Genomic DNA, 20,072 nt, shown 5'->3' with positions numbered 1-20,072 from the left:
CACACTGCGTCCTCAGCTATTTTTCAGATGTGCTCATCGATATAAACGGTATTGCCTCATTCCATATCATTTAAAAAGATTATATCGATACATCGTACAAACTCGATATGCCGCCCAGCCCTAGTTATTCCTCAGTATCTCATACCGTTGAGCATTTGTTCAGTGATTCTCATGACCTTCTCGATTGGGCGGCCTCCTCTTCTCTGTCTCTCGTTTTCTCTTCTCAGGTCCATCAATAAAGATCAGTTTCAAAGGAAAAAGAATGACACCCTCGACCCCGAACTGTATGTTTGCTTTTTTCACATATTTGCTCGCTCCGATTGTCTCAGCTCAAGTTTGCTTGTAGTCACGGCGTGGATTTGTTGTTGTCGCCTGACCTTTGTTTACGCTCCTCTTCCTCAGACTGATGGAATGTGGCGACTGTGGTCGAAAAATGCATCAGATATGCGTTCTGCACAATGAGACAATTTGGCCATCAGGGTGAGCTACTTTTATTTGACACTTTCTACTTCAAAATAGGGCAAAAAAAAAAAAAACTCTTAATAAATGGAGTCAACAAATGGTCAGTGAATGTAAGGCTTTCAAAAAATTTTTTTTTTGAAAACTTAATATAAAGTCAGCCTTTTTAATTTATGTATAGAGCAAAAAAATCAGCATAACCAGAGATCTGACACAGTTTTCTATGTTTTCAAATGTCCCTCTCTCCCTTAATCCTATCCATTCAGGTTTGTTTGTGGAGGCTGTCTGAAAAAAGCCAATGCAACAAGGAAGGAGAATAAATACTGTGCAAAGAGTAAGTGTGAGCTTTAAAAATCTGCAATCCCCAAAATTGTTTTTGCTTATAGAATGCCATTCTTGACCAATCAAGTATTGCAGGGAGCCATGTAATGAAAAAAACAACAAATATATATATATAGGCAGATCTTGAGTGTGACTATGCAGTGTTGCACTGTTTTATACCAGATTTTCATGCTGTACTTTAAAATGCTATATTTGTATTATTTTAAATTCCATGCTCTACTTTCTCTTTATCCCAGGGCTTCCTCAGACAAAGCTTGGTAACTACCTGGAGACACGAGTGAACGACTATCTGAAGCGTCATACTCATCCAGAATCTGGTGATGTCACCATCCGTGTGGTCCACGTCTCTGATAAAGTAGTGGAGGTCAAACCTGGCATGAAGTCCAGGTGAGGGACAGTGCAGAGATTTATGTTGTTTCTTTTAAGGTTTTGGAATTTAGAATTTTGAACTTTTTGCTTTATTTTATGTGATTTTTATTATACTTGTGATTATTATGAAACACGACAATGTTCCATAACCTTACATGCAGTAATACATTTGTTCACACAATGATTTTGTCATTGAAGGTCATCAAGTTGCTGTATTGTTGGTTGTAGTAGGTATTTATACTACTGAATGCCCTAACCAGTGTAATTTTAGTATAATTTATGTACTATTATTGTATTTATTAATATTTTGAATTTGCTTTTAGTTTTAGATTTTCAGAGTTGAGGTTTTAGTTATTTTATTCTGTGCTTTTGTTTTAATTTTATTAGATTTAGTAATATTTCTTAGTTTTTATTTATTTTTATTTGTTTATTTCAGGCAACATTTCTTTAAGTAATTTTTTTTGTTATTTAATATTTGTTTTATTTCAGCTTTTTTTCTGATTAACAAAACATGTTTTTTAGTTTTAATTAACAATAACAACTCTTCATCTTTGAACGTTATTGGACTGCAATAGCTTTTGAAAATCTAGTCATAGGTGAGGATTTGCCTGTAAAAAAATTGACAAGAAATCTTTTGACAAGAAATCAGTTTGAGGGGACAGTGCTTGTAAAAAAAAAAAGCACTGCATCATGAAAAAAATGACCGACTAATGCATGAATCAAACTCTTGTAATGCCAAAAACAAACTCTTGATTTTCCATACTTAAGCTTAACATCTTTGCTTGCACTCAAATGTCTCAGAGGAGGCAGGTCACTGTTACACAATTTTATTTTATTTTTTTACTGATTTTAACTTGGACACAACTACCTTGCATTGCCATCATTAAAATGTAATGACTTCAGAATGCTTTGACTTCTTCAAATCACTTCTAAACTAAAGGCCTTTAGGCAGATGAAAAAACAACATTGTAATACCCAAGTTTGTATAGTATATTGGTAGAAAGTGGATTAATACATGGATCTTTATTCAGTAACTAAAAATTTCAGAGACCTCGTTCCTTTATGGTAGTGTCTTTTTCAGAAATTATCTTTTTAATGGTCACCATGAAAAGATCTAAAACGTGTACTGTCTTTCTATTACAGGTTTGTTGACAGTGGCGAGATGTCAGAGTCATTCCCGTACAGGACAAAAGCTCTGTTTGCATTTGAGGACATTGACGGAACAGATGTCTGCTTCTTTGGAATGCACGTGCAAGAATACGGCTCCGACTGCCCTCAGCCCAATCAAAGGTTAAAAAAACTAAGACGCACAGGCACACACCGAATCTTCTTTAATGTGCACATGGATGGCATTACAAAGGGGTCTGAGAAACTCAAGTAACTTTGTGATCGATATCCTCTGTCTTTCTCTCTCCTTGCAGACGTGTGTACATCTCCTATCTAGACAGTGTGCACTTTTTCCAACCCCGTCACCTGAGAACAGGAGTCTATCATGAGATCCTCATTGGATACTTGGAGTACGTTAAAAAAATGGGGTTTGTCACTGGCCACATCTGGGCTTGCCCACCAAGCGAGGGTGACGACTACATCTTCCACTGCCACCCATCGGATCAGAAGATTCCCAAACCTAAACGCTTACAAGAGTGGTACAAGAAAATGCTTGACAAAGCAGTATCTGAGAGAATTGTACACGACTACAAGGTACTGTAACAGCTGTACTTCTGATTGGCAATAAAATACGTTTATAGTTGAAGTCAGCATACTACACAATTGTCTTTTCCTTGTTACTTATAGTCATTTACTAATTATTGCATGCTTCTCCTCACCTAGGACATTTTCAAGCAGGCAACAGAGGATCGTCTGACCAGTGCGAAGGAGCTCCCATATTTTGAAGGTGATTTTTGGCCCAATGTGTTGGAGGAAAGTATTAAAGAGCTGGAACAGGAGGAGGAAGAACGGAAGAGAGAGGAGAACAACACCTCTAGTGAAAGCATTGATGTAAGTAATTGACCAAATTTGTAACCTGTACTCAAGTGCCAAAGGAAAATGATTTGTTGGGCATAACATTTCTACCATCAACAAACTAAGTAACTTTTAATGTACATCTAGAAAACTGAGCAACTAAACACATCCTTTGGGTGTTTTAGCCAGCTACCCAGCAAACACATTTGCGTTGTGGCAATGTCTGTGGCACGTTGCATTTCTGCTATGGCAACGACGCTGTCTACGTGTTCGCAACATTGTAACAACGTAGAATTGTAAGACGTGCCAGGGCTGTAGCAACGTTGTTGCGCGACATTCAGCAACTGAGAGACGACGTTCTGGCCATTTTTTTTTATGCTAGATATAGATATCCCCCATTTAGCATGTTTTGTGGTTAATTTTTAATTAGTCATAAGTTATAAAATTATATACTTTTTAAATATTGTTTATCTCTATTATTATTATTTATGGGCCGAACAGTAAATTCATTATAATCAACATCTGCAAGTGTACACTTTGAAGAGTAAAAATGACATAGAAGGTTACCTAATTCAACTTTATTAAAACTGCATATGGTAATCAAATTGCACTTCCAAAAGTCATACATTTGTGAGAAAACAGGGAGTGGATTAACGTTAACTAGCATGAGCAGACATGAGAAAATTTAGCAAAGAAACGAATGAGATGACAAATTAAAGGAAAAAATAAACAGTTGTGCGAGCAGTTACAAACATTTTCTCTCTCTGTGCGTTTCCAAAAAAATTAACGTTAACATTAACATGCAACAAGTAGGCTACGTGCCAACTTGTCATTTTGGCTTCATACTTTTGGCATAAAGTTATTAAATATTGGTCATACCTGACCAGAAGATGTTCAAATAAATGTCACATTAGACAAGGAAGTTGTAGGTTGTGTTTGAATAATTACGCATCTTATTTAGCTGAGGTAAATTGAACGCAATTCTCACGTATGGATTACTCGATGAAGAATGAGAGACGGCCCAATGGTCAGTTGAAATTTAAAAGGCTGATTTTCACACTTCAGGGCAGTGACGAGTACATATGTCGTCCAGTGGATGTCCAGACACCCTAGGCACAACCTTAAGCAATGACCCTGAAAGGTGGTTCAATGTCAACATTGTGACAACGCTGTAACAACCTTCACCACACAACGTAGTTATAGCAACCTTTTGGCCATGTTGTTAAAACGTTGTTAGAAGGTTGGGTATGTTGTGCCAACGTTCTGTGTTTGCTGGGTACTGTCCTCACTTGTTTTTGACTAGATGGTAAAGTTAATTCTGGTGCAGCTGCTTTAACACTTAATATTTATTCTTAAAACTTAACTTAACTTAATGCTTAAGATTAATATCTTTTGACCATCTAGGCAACCAATGGAGACAGCAAGAATGCCAAAAAAAAGAACAGCAAGAAGACTAGCAAAAACAAAGGCAGCTTGAGCCGATCCAATAAAAAGAAACCAGGCATGCCAAATGTCTCTAATGATCTATCCCAAAAACTCTATGCCACAATGGAGAAACACAAAGAGGTATGTAGCTCCTACAAACATTTGAAGCATTTGTCATTACATGTTTGGGCCAAACTCACAAATGTCAACACTCTGCTTAATTTCAAGGTTTTCTTTGTCATTCGTCTCATTGCTGGCCCTTCTGCCAATTCCCTTCCGCCCATTTTGGACCCTGACCCCCTGATGGCCTGTGATCTGATGGACGGACGAGATGCTTTCCTAACAATTGCACGAGACAAGCACCTTGAATTCAGCTCGCTGAGGCGGGGCAAATGGAGTACCATGTGTATGCTAGTAGAACTGCACAATCAGAGCCAAGACCGCTTTGTCTACACGTGCAATGAATGCAAGCACCACGTTGAGACACGCTTCCACTGCACTGTTTGTGAGGTAAGAAATATCAGGAGGGATTGTACTTTGATTGTCAGTGAAGAGGTTTAAAAAAATACTGCATTAAGGGACTTTGATGTTGGATAAAACACTGCAAATTTTTTAACTATCCTTTTTTTCCCTTTTATAGGATTATGATCTTTGCATCACTTGCTACAACACCAAGGGCCATGAACATAAGATGGAGAAACTTGGACTGGGTCTTGATGATGAGAGCAACAACCAAGCTGCAGCTTCCACTCAGAACCCTGGTGACTCGCGTCGTCTCAGCATCCAGCGCTGCATCCAGTCACTGGTGCATGCTTGCCAGTGTCGCAATGCTAATTGCTCTCTGCCATCTTGCCAGAAGATGAAGAGAGTGGTGCAACACACTAAGGGCTGCAAGCGCAAGACCAATGGTGGCTGTCCCATCTGTAAGCAACTCATTGCACTATGTTGCTATCATGCCAAGCACTGCCAGGAAAACAAGTGTCCTGTGCCCTTCTGTCTCAACATCAAGCACAAGCTTCGTCAGCAGCAGCTGCAACACAGGCTGCAGCAAGCGCAAATGCTGCGTAGACGTATGGCCACCATGCAGCGAGTAGGGCAGCCACCACCATGTGGAGGTGGGCCACCTGGAGGTCTTCCATCACCCGGCAACAACGGGGCCACAGGTCCTAGCACACCAACATCGGTCGGTACACAGCCTGCAACGCCTCAGACACCCACACAGCTGACACCGAACCTTACGTCTCAGCCCCAGCCTGGTGTAGGTGGTGTCCCAGCTGGAGCTCCCCAGCATCCTCCTCAGCATCCCATCCACCACCAGTATCAGCAGATGCCAGGTGCAGGCGGGATGATGACCTCACCACAGCACCAAATGGTTCCTCAGCAAACTTTGGGGCAAGTCCCGCATCCACACAATCAATATGGTCCCCATTCCACAGGTCCCTCTCCAAATCCACAGTCCCAGGGTAAACCAGGCCTTGGCCATGCGACTCCTCCACAACTCCCTAGCAACCCAGGCACAGCACCTATGTCCCAGCAACAGCAACCTTCAGGTCCTCCGCCTGCAGCTGTGGAGATAGCCATGAAGATTCAGCAAGTGGCAGATGCACAGCGAAAGATGGCACAGGTTCAGTTGCTACAGAGACAGGCTGCGCAAGCTGGCATGATGCCACAGCACCAACAGCCACAGGGACAAATGGGAGTAGCCCACCCTGGTATTGGCATGGTAGGGCCACAAGGGTTAGCCCCGCAGGCACAAACATCAGTGAACAGGGTGCAGATGGAGCAGCAGCAAGGACCTCAGGGAATGATGGTGGGATCTGGGCCCATGCAGCAACAGCAGCCTCAACAGGCAGGTGTGCAAGGTCAGATGCCACCACAAATGCATCTACAGCAGCCGAGAATGAACCCACCACTTCAGCCTCAGCAGCAACAGTGGCCAGGGCAGGGTATGCCAGCCCAGCAGAGACCTTCCATGATGGCTCAGCCGGGAATGGTTACAATGCAGCCCCAACCACAGCAGCAACAACCACAACAAATGCAACAACAGCAAGCACCCCAAATGCCAAATCGAAATGCCTTGATGAGTATGGTGCAGGCTGGTCTGCAGAGTGGCGTAGCAAGCGGGGCAGCAGCTGGCAATCTGCCCCAGGGAGCCCTTCAGGAACTTTTGCGGACCCTGCGATCTCCAAGCTCTCCCCTACAGCAGCAGCAAGTTCTCAACATTCTTCGGTCTAGCCCACAATTAATGGCAGCATTTATCAAGCAACGGGTTCACAAGTATAAAGGAGGTACAGGTGGCCCTGCTGGACCACAGGGAGGACCCGGACCTATGGGAGGTCAACCAGTGGGTGTTCAGGCTGGGGTGGCCCAGCCTGGCATGCACCTTGGACAGGGTGTTAACATGCAGACTCAACTTTCTCAGATCCAACAGCAGCAGCAAATGCAACAGCGCCCACTATTGCAACAGCAGCAGCAAATGCAACAGCGCCCGCTATTGCAACAGCAGCAGCAAATGCAACAGCAGCAGCAAATGCAACAGCGCCCGCTATTGCAACAACAGCAGCAAATGCAACAGCGCCCGTTATTGCAACAGCAGCAGCAAGTCACTGCCTTGCAGCAGCAGCAACAACAGCAGCAGCAGCAGCAGCAACAGCAGCAAGGTATTCAGGGCCAGGGAGCTCCAAACATGGTCAACATAAATCCACAGTTCAGAGATCTGGTCATGAGAAGGCAACAGCAATTACAGTTTCAGCAACAGCAACAACAACAACAACAACAACAACAACAGCAGCAGCATCAAATGAGCAATCATGCCACATTTCAACAGCAGCAAGGGTACATGGGTCAGCAGGGTAACATGCAAGTCCCACCAGGAGGCCAACCACTACAAGGGGTGCAACCTGGCCAGCCGCAGAGTTTTCCAGGAAACCCTGCACAACAGCAAGCTGCAGCTGCCTTGCAACAGAGACTTGCACAGCAACACCAGCTGATGCAACAGCAGCAGAATGCGGCATCACAGGGTGCCGACATGGGGCCCGGAGGAGGTCCACAGCCCACACAAGGAGGTCCCGGTCTTCAGACATCACAGGTATTATTGCAACAGGCCTTGCATCAACGTCTGCTTCAGGCGCAGCAACATCATCTCAGTGGCACCTCACCGGCACAACAGAACAACCCCATGAGCCCGCAGCAACAGATGTCTCAGTCGCCCCATTTGCAGGGCCAACAGCTCTCATCCTCCCTCAGCAACCAGGTTTGTTCCCCTCAGCCCTCCCCACGACCCCAGTCCCAGCCACCTCACTCAAGTCCGTCCCCGCGCCTGCAACCACAGCCCTCGCCCCACCACATCTCGCCTCAGACCCAGACGGGTTCACCGCATCCCAGCCACCTTCAGCAGCATCACTCAGGCATGGTTCCACCTCCCCAACAGCCTCAGCACAACTCTAAAGACCCAGGCGGATTTGGTGCAGATCAGAATGCCATGCTGTCTCAGCTCAGTGGCATGGCAGGACTCCATGGACCTGGAGCTAATGATATGCTTCCACCTAGTAGCCAGGACCTTGGCATTAACATGAATCTAACCCTTTAGACATCATATAGTTATTATGAAATTTACAAAACCTCACCAGAGACAGTGTTAGCTTTTTTTATACTGCAAAGATACTTGCTTTGAAGATGGACCCTCCTATGAGAGATCGCAAATATTCGACACAAATAATTATGGGGTGTGTTTTTTCTTTTGCCAGTTGTGTACAAAGAGAGGATTGTTTCTCAGCCTCAGAGAACAAACCACAAGTAATATTTTCAATGTCACGTCCAGGGGAGTACTTTTTCCTTTTTCAAGATATATTTTTTAAGATTTTAAAAGTGGTATAAAATTAAAGTGCAAATGACTAAGGACTTTTTTTTATATATATATATTTGACCATGTACCAGTCTCTGTTATGTGTTTTACAGTCATATGGAACATTTCAAATGTTGTGATGCCTAAATTGTTATTATAATTATCTCAACATCATGCATATCTTCCTTGTAAATTTTGAGTTTTGCATTTTATTTATTCTAGCTTTTTCATTTGTCATGATGGATTTTGTTCATGTGTGTTCCCAGAGACTGCTACAGTTCACATAGAATATATTTTTGTTAATACCTATTAAGATGGGGAGCTATTCCTTTACTTTAGCTGGAGATTTAGGTTATTGAGTATAATATAAATTACAGTGTTGGGGGATCGGGTTTGGTGTGCGCTCTGCTGCCCAATGGATCTTATTTCATGCCATATTGGAAATTCCATTGGACAACACTGCTTTGGACAAGTTCTTGGACGCACAACACCCACCCTCAGAATGTGTGTGCACTCCTTAAAAGACTTACTGGATAGTGGAGGTGTCTGTACAGGTTGGATGAAAGTTTGTGTGTGTGTGTGTGTGTGTGTGTGTGTGTATGTATGTATGTATGTATGTATGTGTGCGTGTGTGTATTGGATGTGGTGCTGGAATTCATCTGCTCACGCCAATGTCATATTGAGCAGCGTTTCACATATGAACTGTATGGTGCCGTGAAACGATGAAGATGAGCAACAGGCCACTGATTTCACAAATTTCATCCTTCAGTACCACTCCTAATTTTTCTCCACTTCCAGAATTTTCTTTGCTCTGAACTTTGGGAGTTTAATTTGAATATTTTGTACTGTACAAAGGAAACACAAACTGTGGACTTCTTACTTTTTTTTAATAAAATGAAGATAAATTTAATTTATTGGTCATTTATTATTGGGGATTATTTGAAGATTACAATTTTTAACCACTTGTGTTTCTGCTCAAATCTTTCTCTATATATGGCTCAAACAGATATTCTTTCTTTTGGCAGAATGGCAGTGCTCTTGGATTTAGTTTTGTTTTGTAAAGCACTGTTAGGCTGGTCATAGTTGACTCATCAGCCAGCTGTCATTGCTTGTTGACGTTCAGACCGATGCTAAAGAGCCTGTTGCTCTTGCAAATGATGATAAGGTGATAAAAGGAACTAAAGAGATTGCCTGGCAAAACTGTGGCATTAATGGCTTTCTCTGAGTGGTTAATATTAATTGGATTTGATGAAAGCTGCCTCGCCATAAAAAAAAAAAAAATCTCGCAATTGCGACTTTTTTCTCATAATTGACACTTGCAATGGCAACTTATTTTAACGTAATTGCAACTTTGTTTCTGGACCTGATTGCATATTCTGCAACTGTATATTTATCTCACAATGTGACAATTTTTTACTCTGAACACCAAAGAGTTTTACTCGCAAATGAAATAAAATCACCCACAACTTTTATTTTTCCATTTATTTGCTGTAAATACAAGCAAAAAACAGTGTAGTTGTCATACGTGAGAGCAACAACAGAGCTGACAAGCCATGTTCAACTATCACGACCAAAACATGTAATTTAGGCTCGGCTTTGATTTCTGCCATGCTAAAAGCACACCTAAAGCACATGTGTTCAAATGAACAGGATCTACCCCTACAAAAGCGCCCACTGTAGCAGTTGTGAATGTAAACCAATACTGTCTCTTTAAAAATGCACAAAGGCCTCCGAACAGAGTGAAGAGAGCTCAGGCACAGATATGGAAACAAAGCCAAGTGGCCTTTCCTTTTCCCACCTGGTTGGTTACAGGACAAAAGAGGCGATGTAACAGTAGTTATATCTTCGATTCGGAACTTAAAAACAGTTTCTTCTCTTAGTGAGAGCAATGACTGCTGCTGATGGAAAAGTAGTGGTACAGATATAAAGATTTGCTTTACATGCTTAAAGTCTTCGGATACAGCATAACTGAACATAATCAGAAATGTCGTCCTTCAACGATTATTTTACCACAACGACACAAGGACAAACTGAAGAGAAAAATGCCTTGTTGGTGTTCTTACCTTGCTTAGACAATATCTGCTTCTACTGTGAACTGTTATTCACTTGGCCCTGACTACATGTACATAACTCTATTGTAATGTTGTTCTTGGGTTCCTTTATCAGTTTAGACCTCAAGCCGACAGCTGCTAAAGAAGCCTTCTGCAGTCATGGCCTCTTTAAAGGTCACGGTCAAGGAGTTTATCGTCACCTGAGTCACAATGACTTTCTCAGGATACACTGTGGTGGTGGTGGTGGAGGAAGCGTGTGATTGGTCAACTGGAACCTGTAATGTTGTTGTGCATTCTGCTGTGACGTCAGCATCTATTCTTTCCTTTTCTTTGGCCGCTAAACTATCTACCTCACCTGTTTCTCTAACCTCTTCCTGTCCACATCTAGCGCTCAAATGTACCTCGATAACCGAAGGTCTGTTCTGCACTTTGTCAAACACACCTTTCTCGACTTCTGACTTGGTACTGTTGTGTAGTGATTGGTCAGTGTTTGTTGTGTCATGTGATACCCGTACAGAGTCCTCACCCCCTGCAGTGCCTGGCTCGTTCTTTTGTGTGTCGGAGATTGTACTGTTGTCTGTTGCTTCGAAAACTGGACAGGTGTCCTCGCTTGGCTTCTCAGCATAGTCAAAAATGGAAGAGCAGTTCTCAGTTTCTTGGATGGTAATTACAGATTCCTGTTCTGTGGAAGAGCTGTACACCTCAGACATCTCTTTACCTGGCAGCAAAACGACAGAAACTCAGAATAAACTTTCAAGGAATGGTTAATGTACAACTGAATGTTTTGTCATTATTTAGTCGTCGTTAGACATGTCGAAGACATTTGACTCTTTCGTGTTGCCTCAAGATAAGACATTCTAGGTTTGATGTCAATGATCTTCACAGACACAAGTTTACAGTCTAACTTCAGAAGATTTGGAATATAGTGCACGAGTCAAATGGACTACCTCGTGAAATTAGTTATTTTGTAAAATAAGGGGCAAACTGACCTGGGTTGTGTTTCCGAAAAGCTTTGTGAAGCCACACAATCTACTTAGGCTCACATATACTGTAGACAGTTTTCACATCGATGATTGATCACAAGACATGTTCAACGTGACTGTCAACAAACCTGACGCAACCTTGTGTCTTAAGATGGCAAGTTGAAATTTACTTGAATGAGTTATGAGTGATGTGATGGAGGTTTTAATAGATTTTCAGCTATTTAAATGAGGTGAAATGGCTTCAGAAGATTTTAAATTCACCGCACCGCACTGCTTTTACTATATGTTTATGGTTTGACGGCTTATTTATATCTTGCAGGTTTGGAATGAGATTATACTTTGTCATTTTTGGGTGAACTACTTCACGGTTCTCTAAATCACATCAAACATGTGTTAGCTAGTTGTCACTGTGATTCAGAAATTCTGGCAATATTTTTCAGAATGGCCCTCATGACCCCTGAATATGTTGAATGCAGTGTATCTTAGCAACAGTTGCTGTATCGATGCCACACAACACCTACCACTTGGAATGTCCTGGTGCACTTCAGTTGTGTTTTCTTCATTTTTTCTCATCTTCTTGACCCTTTTCTTCTCATCTTCCTCGTCTCCATTCCACTCTTTCTCTGCAGAGTCTTTTGCAGGAAGTGGATGTCGGGTTGGTTGCTGGGATAGTTTGAAGTCATCCATGAGTTTGGACCTGCACTGCCTGTTCTTGCGTATTTCTATACGGCGGTAGCCAACACCTTCTCTATAGCGCCGTCCATTCTGGTCTATTTCTGTCCCCGTGGAACGGGTGAGTGACAGGCGGATTCTCGGGCTGGGTTTATCTGGAAGCTTGTGTGCACTTCGTAGGTCCATTGGGTAGATGTTCTGTTTGGAGGGGTTGATTATGCACAAACACACAAAATACAGATACTCCAGCAGTTCTGTCAATTTCTTTTATTATATGTATCAGATTTTGTGCATTATGGTTAAAAAAAGATCATAATCACTTAAATTTCATATGAACTTCAACTGAACTTAATAATGATAAATAATGAAGCTAACTCATACCCGCAGGATAACTCGACGTGGTCTCAGGCCTTTCCTCTTATAAGCCAGAGCTCTGTCCTTCTCCTCTCTGTTAGAAAGAGAGAGATATGCTAAGGAATGGGGAGATGGAAAGGAAAGAAAATCCCGTTGCTTCTAGCCTATTCATTTTCACATCAATAACTGAAGGTTTCCAGAGTGTGACTTACTTTTCTTCGTAGGCGAGGACCAGACGAGGGTCCAATATGTTGTCCTCTGGTTCCCAGGTGCTGTACCTGACATTCACACAAACAGTTCCAAACAAATCACTGGAGCAGAACATGACCGAAAGATTATTTTTTATTATTAGTATTATTTTATTATTTTTTGCCCGGAGTTAAAGTATAAAATCTACAGTAATTTTCATCTGAAATGTTCATTTGAATAGTTCAGGGCTACTTTTTAATTGAAAAAACAATAAATTGCAAAAACGTTCTTGTAAATGAAATTAATTTATTCTTATTACTTTAAACACAGCATCCCAATGTCTTCTCTTGTGTGATATCCTCCTGAGAACCAGAAAAAAATGTTTTGTCACACTGTTTAGAGCACAACAAACAAATGGAATAAAACTTTTTATTTAATTTTTTTTATTTTATTCCTATGTTATTCTGTGTCCTCTGTAGAGGACACCAGGATCCATTTATTTCAAAAAACAAATTTAATGACATGAATAGGAAATTTTTCATTCACCAATCAACTTTTAATCCAGTTTTTATCCAAACATTGTATAAAGATGATTCTCAACTTTGTTATGAAAGATATAACATAATTATTTGATATACCATTTTAATTTATGCAATATGCATGTAAACATGGCCACAAATGCCATTCCCATTCTATGCAATGCATCTGTACGCTGTATCTAATTTGCATATTAATAGGTTCTTGGGGCAACATGTATTGAAAAAAGTGGTGTAATAATGGGAGTTATTCATATCTCATATTTCATAAGAATATTGATATATAATATCTTTCTCTATTCACTTGTTGTGTCTCCTTAAATGCCTGATATGTCATGATGTAAGTTCCGGTGTCCTCTACAGGAAAATCCAGTTATTTATTTATTTATTTATTTTGGTTCAAATGACCAGGACATGTTCTTGACAAGTTTCGAGAGATTCAGCCATAAAATATCTCACATGAGAGAAAATAATGTGATGCTGTGTTTTCTAATTTTTAATTTAATAACATATAAAGTCAGAAATGCGAGATATAAACTATATTCTGCTTTTTTTTTTTTTTTTTTTTTTGCACAAGTTTTTTAATTACGAGTTTATCTCAATTCTGATAGAATTGTGGGATATAATTTCGTAATTGCAAGAAAAAAGTGAATTGTGAGATATAAACTCCCAGTTGCGAGAGATGCAATTCTGAGAAAGAAAAAAAAGTCAGAATTGTGAGATAAAAAGTTGCAATTATTATTTTTATTCCATAGTGAAAAACAGGCTTCCATAGAAATGTGACCTTGACATGGTGTTGTGGGATTCACCCACATATTGTGACAGTTCTAGGTCATATGGTCTTGGATAAAACTACTAATAGGAGAACTTACTTAGGCGACCATCCTTGCCACTTTAGGAGATATTCCACATTTCCCTGAAATAAGAGAAAGAGCGAAAAGGAGTCACTTTCACTTTAAAAGTTCAGAGGGAGACATACGTCACCGTTATATTCTCAACAAATCCATGATACAAACATCCCACAGATTTTGAAAAAGCACGCCTGTATCTTTAAGATGTCAACACTCAGTAGTATTTTGACATGGAAGATTATGCAGGATGAAAACGGCGCTGCACTCGCTACTGCGGTGATGTCACAGACAGAGGGGTGAGTGAGTTCCATTTAAAAAGAACAGCGAGTTTAGGGAACATTCATGGGATGGAAATAGGTGGGGCCATGGAAACGCGTAAACAACTCGTTTCATGCAACGTGTGGAGCGACGAAGGTCTTTCCCCCGTCATGCTCGAGAGTACGAAACGAAACCCGCGTGCACATAGAGCGTTAGTCATCATCCCCATCACTAGCTATTACTGTACATTACAACATCTGGCTGTATACTACACACACACACACACACACACACAATAATAAATAAATAACATAAACACCTACCAAAGAGATACTTGCTCGTGCGTGATCTATTAATAAACATGACCTAGCCTATTTTATTTATCACTAATTTAAATATCTTTAATCTGGTTTATTCTGCAGTTGGTCTTAACTGGTCCGATTATTTTGACAACTGCGCGGATGTTACACGTATCATCCTTGACCCTGCACCCGTATAAAAATAAACTGCGTAGCTACAAAACACGGCGATTTTCCGAGCGAAACGCGCATTGATGGCGATGATGATGACACGCGCGCTGTTCTCACACACCCCCCTCCATCTATAGCGCTCGCAATTCAAGCGCGAGGCGTTATAAAAATCCACAAACTTTGGAGAATAACATACAAGTTACCGCACTGTTTTGCACACCAGAAGTCATGCAACGAAAAAGTTCCGAAACGTTACGCAAGCTTAGGTGTTATTCACTCATGAGTCATTTCAGAACTGACAATAGCAGAAACTGTGGGGACTTTGCGGGGTGTTAATCATTTCAAAACAGAAAGTAAATATGCTTGCAGAATAAAATGTATTAAAGCAACTGAACATAAATGCATTTCCCCACGCACAGCAACGTCCTTACCTTTCTTATCCTCTTCTTCGTTATTGCCTCCACAGCAAACACTTGCTCTCCTATTGATGACAGCTCCATGTTAATGAGATCATCCAGTGCAGCAAATATAGTTTCTGATCTCTCCCGTTTCTCCTCCTCAGGGGATAAAATGTCGCTTAACTCTACTGCGTAGACTCTGAGAGTTTTTTTTTTTTTTTTTAGGATTTAAACCCACTGCTACTCTTGGTGCACCATCGGGTCTGCCGCTGTTCCAGCTCTTTCCGAGTTTTAAAATCTGCGACACATGTACGCGCTGGCTTGGCGCGTGCACGCTCTACGCACTCGCGCCCACCCACTTCTCCGTCTATGGCAAGCAATGTTAACATTTATCTAACATGCAACTATTTTTGTTATATTTTACTATTTAAAAAGTCATATTCATGTATTTCTTGTTACTAGTTCAACTATCCAAGTTGTTATTAGATAAAACACGTACTAGAAAGATTAAAAATGTTTTACTAACAACTAATACCTACACACTAGTGTCTAATAAAGGTACTAGAGTTCATTCAACAGGGAAACATAATAATATATCAATAACCAGTGTTTGGAATAACGCCGTTTAAAAACGGTATACTAGTAAATAGTTAACGTCTGAACCACATATCCCCATAAGAAGCAATAGCAAAAATGTGCATTTTATTACCAATAACAATAGAATGGTTATTTGACACTATTGGAATAAGGAAAATAGAAGCCTACTACATTACATTTATGCATTCTGGAGAACAGCTTACATTTTATGTAATTTTTACTAGTAATCAAAAACAAGTAATATAATAGTTTAGTTTTAAAGGGTTAGTTCACCCAAAAATGAAAAAATAAAATAACATAAAATGTCATCAGTTATACTCACCCTCATGTCGTTACAAATTTTGTTCATCTTCAAAAGGCAAATTAGGATATTTTAAATAAATTATCCTTTGTTGCTTCAAAAAGTTCATTAAGAGATTGTAAAACTAATCCATATGAATTGAGCGATTAGTCAAAATTTGGTCAAAAATTTAAGAATGTGAATGTGTGAACCTTGAAATGCAATGTAGCCTAAGTCGCTTTGGATAAAAGTGTCTGCCAATGCGTAAATGTAAAATTTTCTGTAAAATGAACAGACTGAATTTAGGTTTTTATTCATTGATCAGTGAACATAATCAGAAGCTCAATCGTATTTATTGGCACGTGAGAACAAACCTCACTTGTTCTTGCTGAAGCTCAAACATGTTGCATAACACAAGTATGAACCTCAAATGTTCTTGCAGAAGCTCAAACGTGATGCGTAACATGAGAATGAACCTCACTGGTTCTTGTGGAAGCTATAATGAATCTCATTGGCTCTTGTGGAAGCTCAAACATGCTGCGTAACACGAGAACGAACCTAGGGCTGTCCCGATGTAGGAATTTCTCTTTAATTTTGAGTGGCTCAATAGCGTGATATGCAGTATTATCGCCATTTATTTATTTATTTATAAATACGTACTACTTTGTGGTCAGCAGACACGAAAACGAGGACATAAAGTAACCAATAAAACCGAAACTAGACAGAGCGTTGAAACAGGAAGTGAAGTAAATAGAGAATGTCAAAATAAGGGTCCACATAAACCTGACAATAAGCTCGTTAGGCTATTGTTATATGTATAACAGTTAGTTCTGATCATCGAATCTGATTGGACAAGAGGCTGTCACTTAGCGCAGTTACATTATTACGCCACAAGGTGGCAGCAAGGGACCCTTTACTGACCTTTAAAGACAAATGCAGGTAATCGCACGCACTCAGTCGATCTTTCTCATTCACTGTCTGTTTAGGCTTGTTAAGTGCAAATCTATGGAGGCTCTGTATCACCATGGTACATAGTCTTATTATCATGAGGGCTGGGGGGTGGATTCAGATGTTCCAATTCAATTCGATTTGCAAGCTCTCAATTTGATTCGATTTTGATTCTTGATTTGATTTTTGATTTCAATTCTAAATTCGATTTTCGATTCTTGATTCGACTAAATGAGTATAGATTGATACAAATCCTGTATTTATAAAAAAGAACAGTTAACACATTTAAAAAACATTTAAAAAAAACGATTAATCGAAAAATTTCTTTTTTGCCCCAGCCCTAATTATCATTTGTAACTTATTTAAATAAGTTATTTAACTTAGTCAATATACTTGCAGAAGTGCAAAACAAGAAGGGTGTAGCCTTATGAAAAAGGAAAACGCGAATATCACGGTTGGCTTGTCAGTTACAAGTATTACAATATTGCGTTACAGACAGCCCTAAATGAACCTCATTGATTCTCGCAGGTCAAGCAAGCATGCTTAGCTTTTATTACGGCTACCATATCTGATGTGTGTGTGTGTGTGATGAATGTGGATAAAAGCCTAAAGGGCCATTCCACCGAATGGGTGACATTTGCTTGTTGTAACTCTTAAAAATTAAACTTAATTTTTTTATTTTTTTCAACACTGAATCTAATACTCAAATATTTACCTATTCAAAATGTGTATTGGTCAATCTCAGGCAACTTTATTTAATTTTTTACAAGGTTTCTAAGCAGAAGATGGATGCATGTTTTCACAGTCCTGTTACCGAAACTCATGTGACATTTAAAAAGCATGTTTAAAAGCATGTCAATTATTCCTTTATTTTCCCCACAAGAAAGTGTTTATTTTAAAGATATTGTTGGTTATATGTTCAAATAACTGATATTTGTGACAAAAAAATCACTATATTAAGGCAAAGTGTATTTTAATAAAAAAACACAAAGCCATTTTTTCATTTTAAAGAAGACCGAAGCCTCAAGTTTATAATTTTTTTTTATAATTTAATTTATTAAACAATTGTATAAATGATGGACCAAACAAAACTGATAAAAAAAGTGGTTTAACTTTATTTTTTTAGAAAATAAATAAATAATAGTAACAGGACTGAACACTTGGTAACAGGAATGAACTATTTCATAACAGGAATGAGGAACAGGTAACAGGAATGAGTGTCCATATGTGTGTGCACGAGAGATAGTGTACATGACTGTGTGTGCATAAGATTTCTATGTTGAAGTGATGTACTATATGCTAGTAGTACTTCACAGCAAAGGAGGTGGAAAGAGAAATAATATTTACAGTATTAAATCAACAAAACAGAGGACTCTACTCACTCCTGTTACGTTAACTCACTCCTGTTATTTTTTCATATAAGTAACAGGACTGAAAGTAACAGGATTGAGTTTTTAAGCAAAAAGTTATCAAATACATGACATATGGCCACATAGCATACATGCTAATAGCATGAGGACACTGAGCAAATTCTAGTAACTTAACAAAAGTTAATATCTTTAAAATAAACAAATACATTCTAAGAAATTATTTAGGTAACAGGATAGTATGTTGAGATTGACCTTCTCAGTCATAGTTACAATTTCATCAAATATACAGAAATTAAAATAAGAGGACTAACTTATGGTCTTCCCATTGCCTTTAGAAGATCAAGATGATGCAACTTCCTGTTGAAAATGTGTCTTGTGGAATATTCCAAGTTTTTCAGAGGGGGGAATGTGTTAGGGTAACAGGACTGAGTGAAAACCCGGGGACATGATTAAAATGTGTATTTTATCTAAAATATTAGATAAAATATTTTTTTCTCATAAAAACAAACAAACATTTTAAATACATTGGATATAAAGTCACACAACAATCCCCAAAACTTAAGATTTCTGAAGGATTTTAATCATTATATTTCATGGCAAAGTTTAGAGACAGAGAGTGGGGACATGCAGAAAATGCTATTTTTTTGTGTTCTATGTAGTTTTTATTAATGTTTTTAATTATAAATTTTATAATTTGTAGTTATCTTAATATGCAGGACATTTTGCTTAATAATAAAATGTATTTTAGAGTTAATTTTCATGCATTTTTTTACATATGATGTTCTGGGGACATAAATGTCACCCATTCGGTGGAATGGCTCTAAATTCAATCTGTTCATCAATTAAGCGATAGTGTCTCTTCAGAGAATTTGGACTAAACCACTCAATTCATATGAATTGGTTTTACAATCTCTTTATTACCTTTTAATTAAAGCATCAAATCCATCATTGAAGTGTCAGCTGTGTAGACTGTCAATGGAGGGACAGAAATATCATGTTTCATTGAAATATCTTCATTTGTGTTTCGAAAATGAACGAAATTAAGTTTTACAGTTTGGAATGACAGTAGGGTCAGTAAATTATGACAGAATTTTCTTTTTTGGGTGGACTAACGAATAAATGTTAACTTGGCTTGCCAAACTCCATTCGTCCCTTTAGCGCTGCACCGAGCGCGAGTCGCCACGAGAGTTCGCGCGCGACTGTTTTTGCCAAGAAATGGAAATGAAAGACGGGAAAAGGTGGTCTCTATCTGAGCGATAAAGACGTATTAGTACGATGAGTCACTTTTGAGCTATACGAGAATATCGGGTCATTGCGGAGGCTGATGTAAAGCCCTGTAAATGGGAACGTGATCTAGCCTACACATAGGCTACACCTAGAACAGAACGAAAGTATATAATGTTTTCCGAGAAACACGCTGAATAACACTGATAATTAGTCCTTCCCGAAATCTGCGCCAACAGAATTCCACAGAAAGTTCCGGAAATTTCTAGAGAATTCCAGCGCCCCTCATTTACAGTTCTACACACCCCCCATCCCCTGCGTGCTGCTATTACTGGTTCTGGTTTATTCGACAGAATTTCGCCGATATTCCCCAAAATCCCAACTATGAAAAATGCGAGAAAGTGTAAGTGAGACTGAAGGATAAATTCAGTAGGCATATTAAACTTATTGGTAATTCTCTGTATACAAGCAAGCATTTGAGCCCAGAATA

The 20,072-nt window shown here is 39.5% G+C and overlaps 2 protein-coding genes across 7 annotated transcripts in view; one reads left to right on the top strand and one right to left on the bottom strand.

Moving 5' to 3' along the window:
• Nucleotides 1-9,662, top strand: part of ep300b (EP300 lysine acetyltransferase b) — a 43,728-nt gene extending 34,066 nt beyond the window's left edge. For 4 of the 5 annotated variants that reach the window (XM_081379072.1, XM_081379074.1, XM_081379071.1 and 1 more), the window contains 10 exons: nucleotides 228-284; nucleotides 403-480; nucleotides 726-793; nucleotides 1,038-1,188; nucleotides 2,314-2,460; nucleotides 2,592-2,871; nucleotides 3,001-3,168; nucleotides 4,537-4,698; nucleotides 4,786-5,067; nucleotides 5,198-9,662. In XM_081379072.1, the coding sequence (XP_081235198.1) occupies nucleotides 228-284; nucleotides 403-480; nucleotides 726-793; nucleotides 1,038-1,188; nucleotides 2,314-2,460; nucleotides 2,592-2,871; nucleotides 3,001-3,168; nucleotides 4,537-4,698; nucleotides 4,786-5,067; nucleotides 5,198-8,146 (4,342 nt within the window). In that variant the 3' untranslated portion in view covers nucleotides 8,147-9,662. The remainder of the gene's footprint in view (nucleotides 1-227; nucleotides 285-402; nucleotides 481-725; nucleotides 794-1,037; nucleotides 1,189-2,313; nucleotides 2,461-2,591; nucleotides 2,872-3,000; nucleotides 3,169-4,536; nucleotides 4,699-4,785; nucleotides 5,068-5,197) is intronic. The other variant, XM_081379073.1, reaches the window with a different exon arrangement.
• A 185-nt stretch (nucleotides 9,663-9,847) lies between these two features.
• cbx7a (chromobox homolog 7a) lies at nucleotides 9,848-15,528 on the bottom strand. Of its 2 annotated transcripts, XM_081379118.1 has the most exons (7): nucleotides 15,197-15,478; nucleotides 14,059-14,102; nucleotides 12,970-13,012; nucleotides 12,674-12,739; nucleotides 12,489-12,555; nucleotides 11,957-12,305; nucleotides 9,848-11,170 (listed from the first exon to the last, which is right to left on the bottom strand). In XM_081379118.1, exons 3-7 carry the CDS (start codon nucleotides 12,981-12,983, stop codon nucleotides 10,569-10,571), a joined length of 1,098 nt encoding a protein of 365 aa, XP_081235244.1. In that variant the 5' UTR covers nucleotides 12,984-13,012; nucleotides 14,059-14,102; nucleotides 15,197-15,478; the 3' UTR covers nucleotides 9,848-10,568. The 2 variants fall into 2 exon arrangements, with proteins under 2 accessions (XP_081235244.1, XP_081235243.1); XM_081379117.1 differs by lacking the exon at nucleotides 12,970-13,012 and having other exon boundaries at nucleotides 15,197-15,528.
• Nucleotides 15,529-20,072: the final 4,544 nt, after the last annotated feature.

This window comes from Scardinius erythrophthalmus, assembly GCF_964197995.2.
Source record: "Scardinius erythrophthalmus genome assembly, chromosome: 1".
Lineage (NCBI taxonomy): Eukaryota > Metazoa > Chordata > Actinopteri > Cypriniformes > Leuciscidae > Scardinius > Scardinius erythrophthalmus.
Note: the sequence above shows the minus strand (reverse complement) of the source record. Positions and strands in the feature narration are given on the sequence as shown.

Bases quoted from the DNA above. Each gene is read 5' to 3' on its own strand.
- cbx7a (XM_081379117.1), bottom strand. From the start codon at position 15,265: ATGGAGCTGTCATCAATAGGAGAGCAAGTGTTTGCTGTGGAGGCAATA. The intron at 14,103-15,196 runs GTAAGGACGTTG...CTCTTATTTCAG, and splicing joins CGAAGAAGAGGATAAGAAAG to GGAAATGTGGAATATCTCCT. The intron at 11,171-11,956 runs GTAGGTGTTGTG...TTTTGCTGCCAG, and splicing joins GCACCAGGACATTCCAAGTG to GTAAAGAGATGTCTGAGGTG.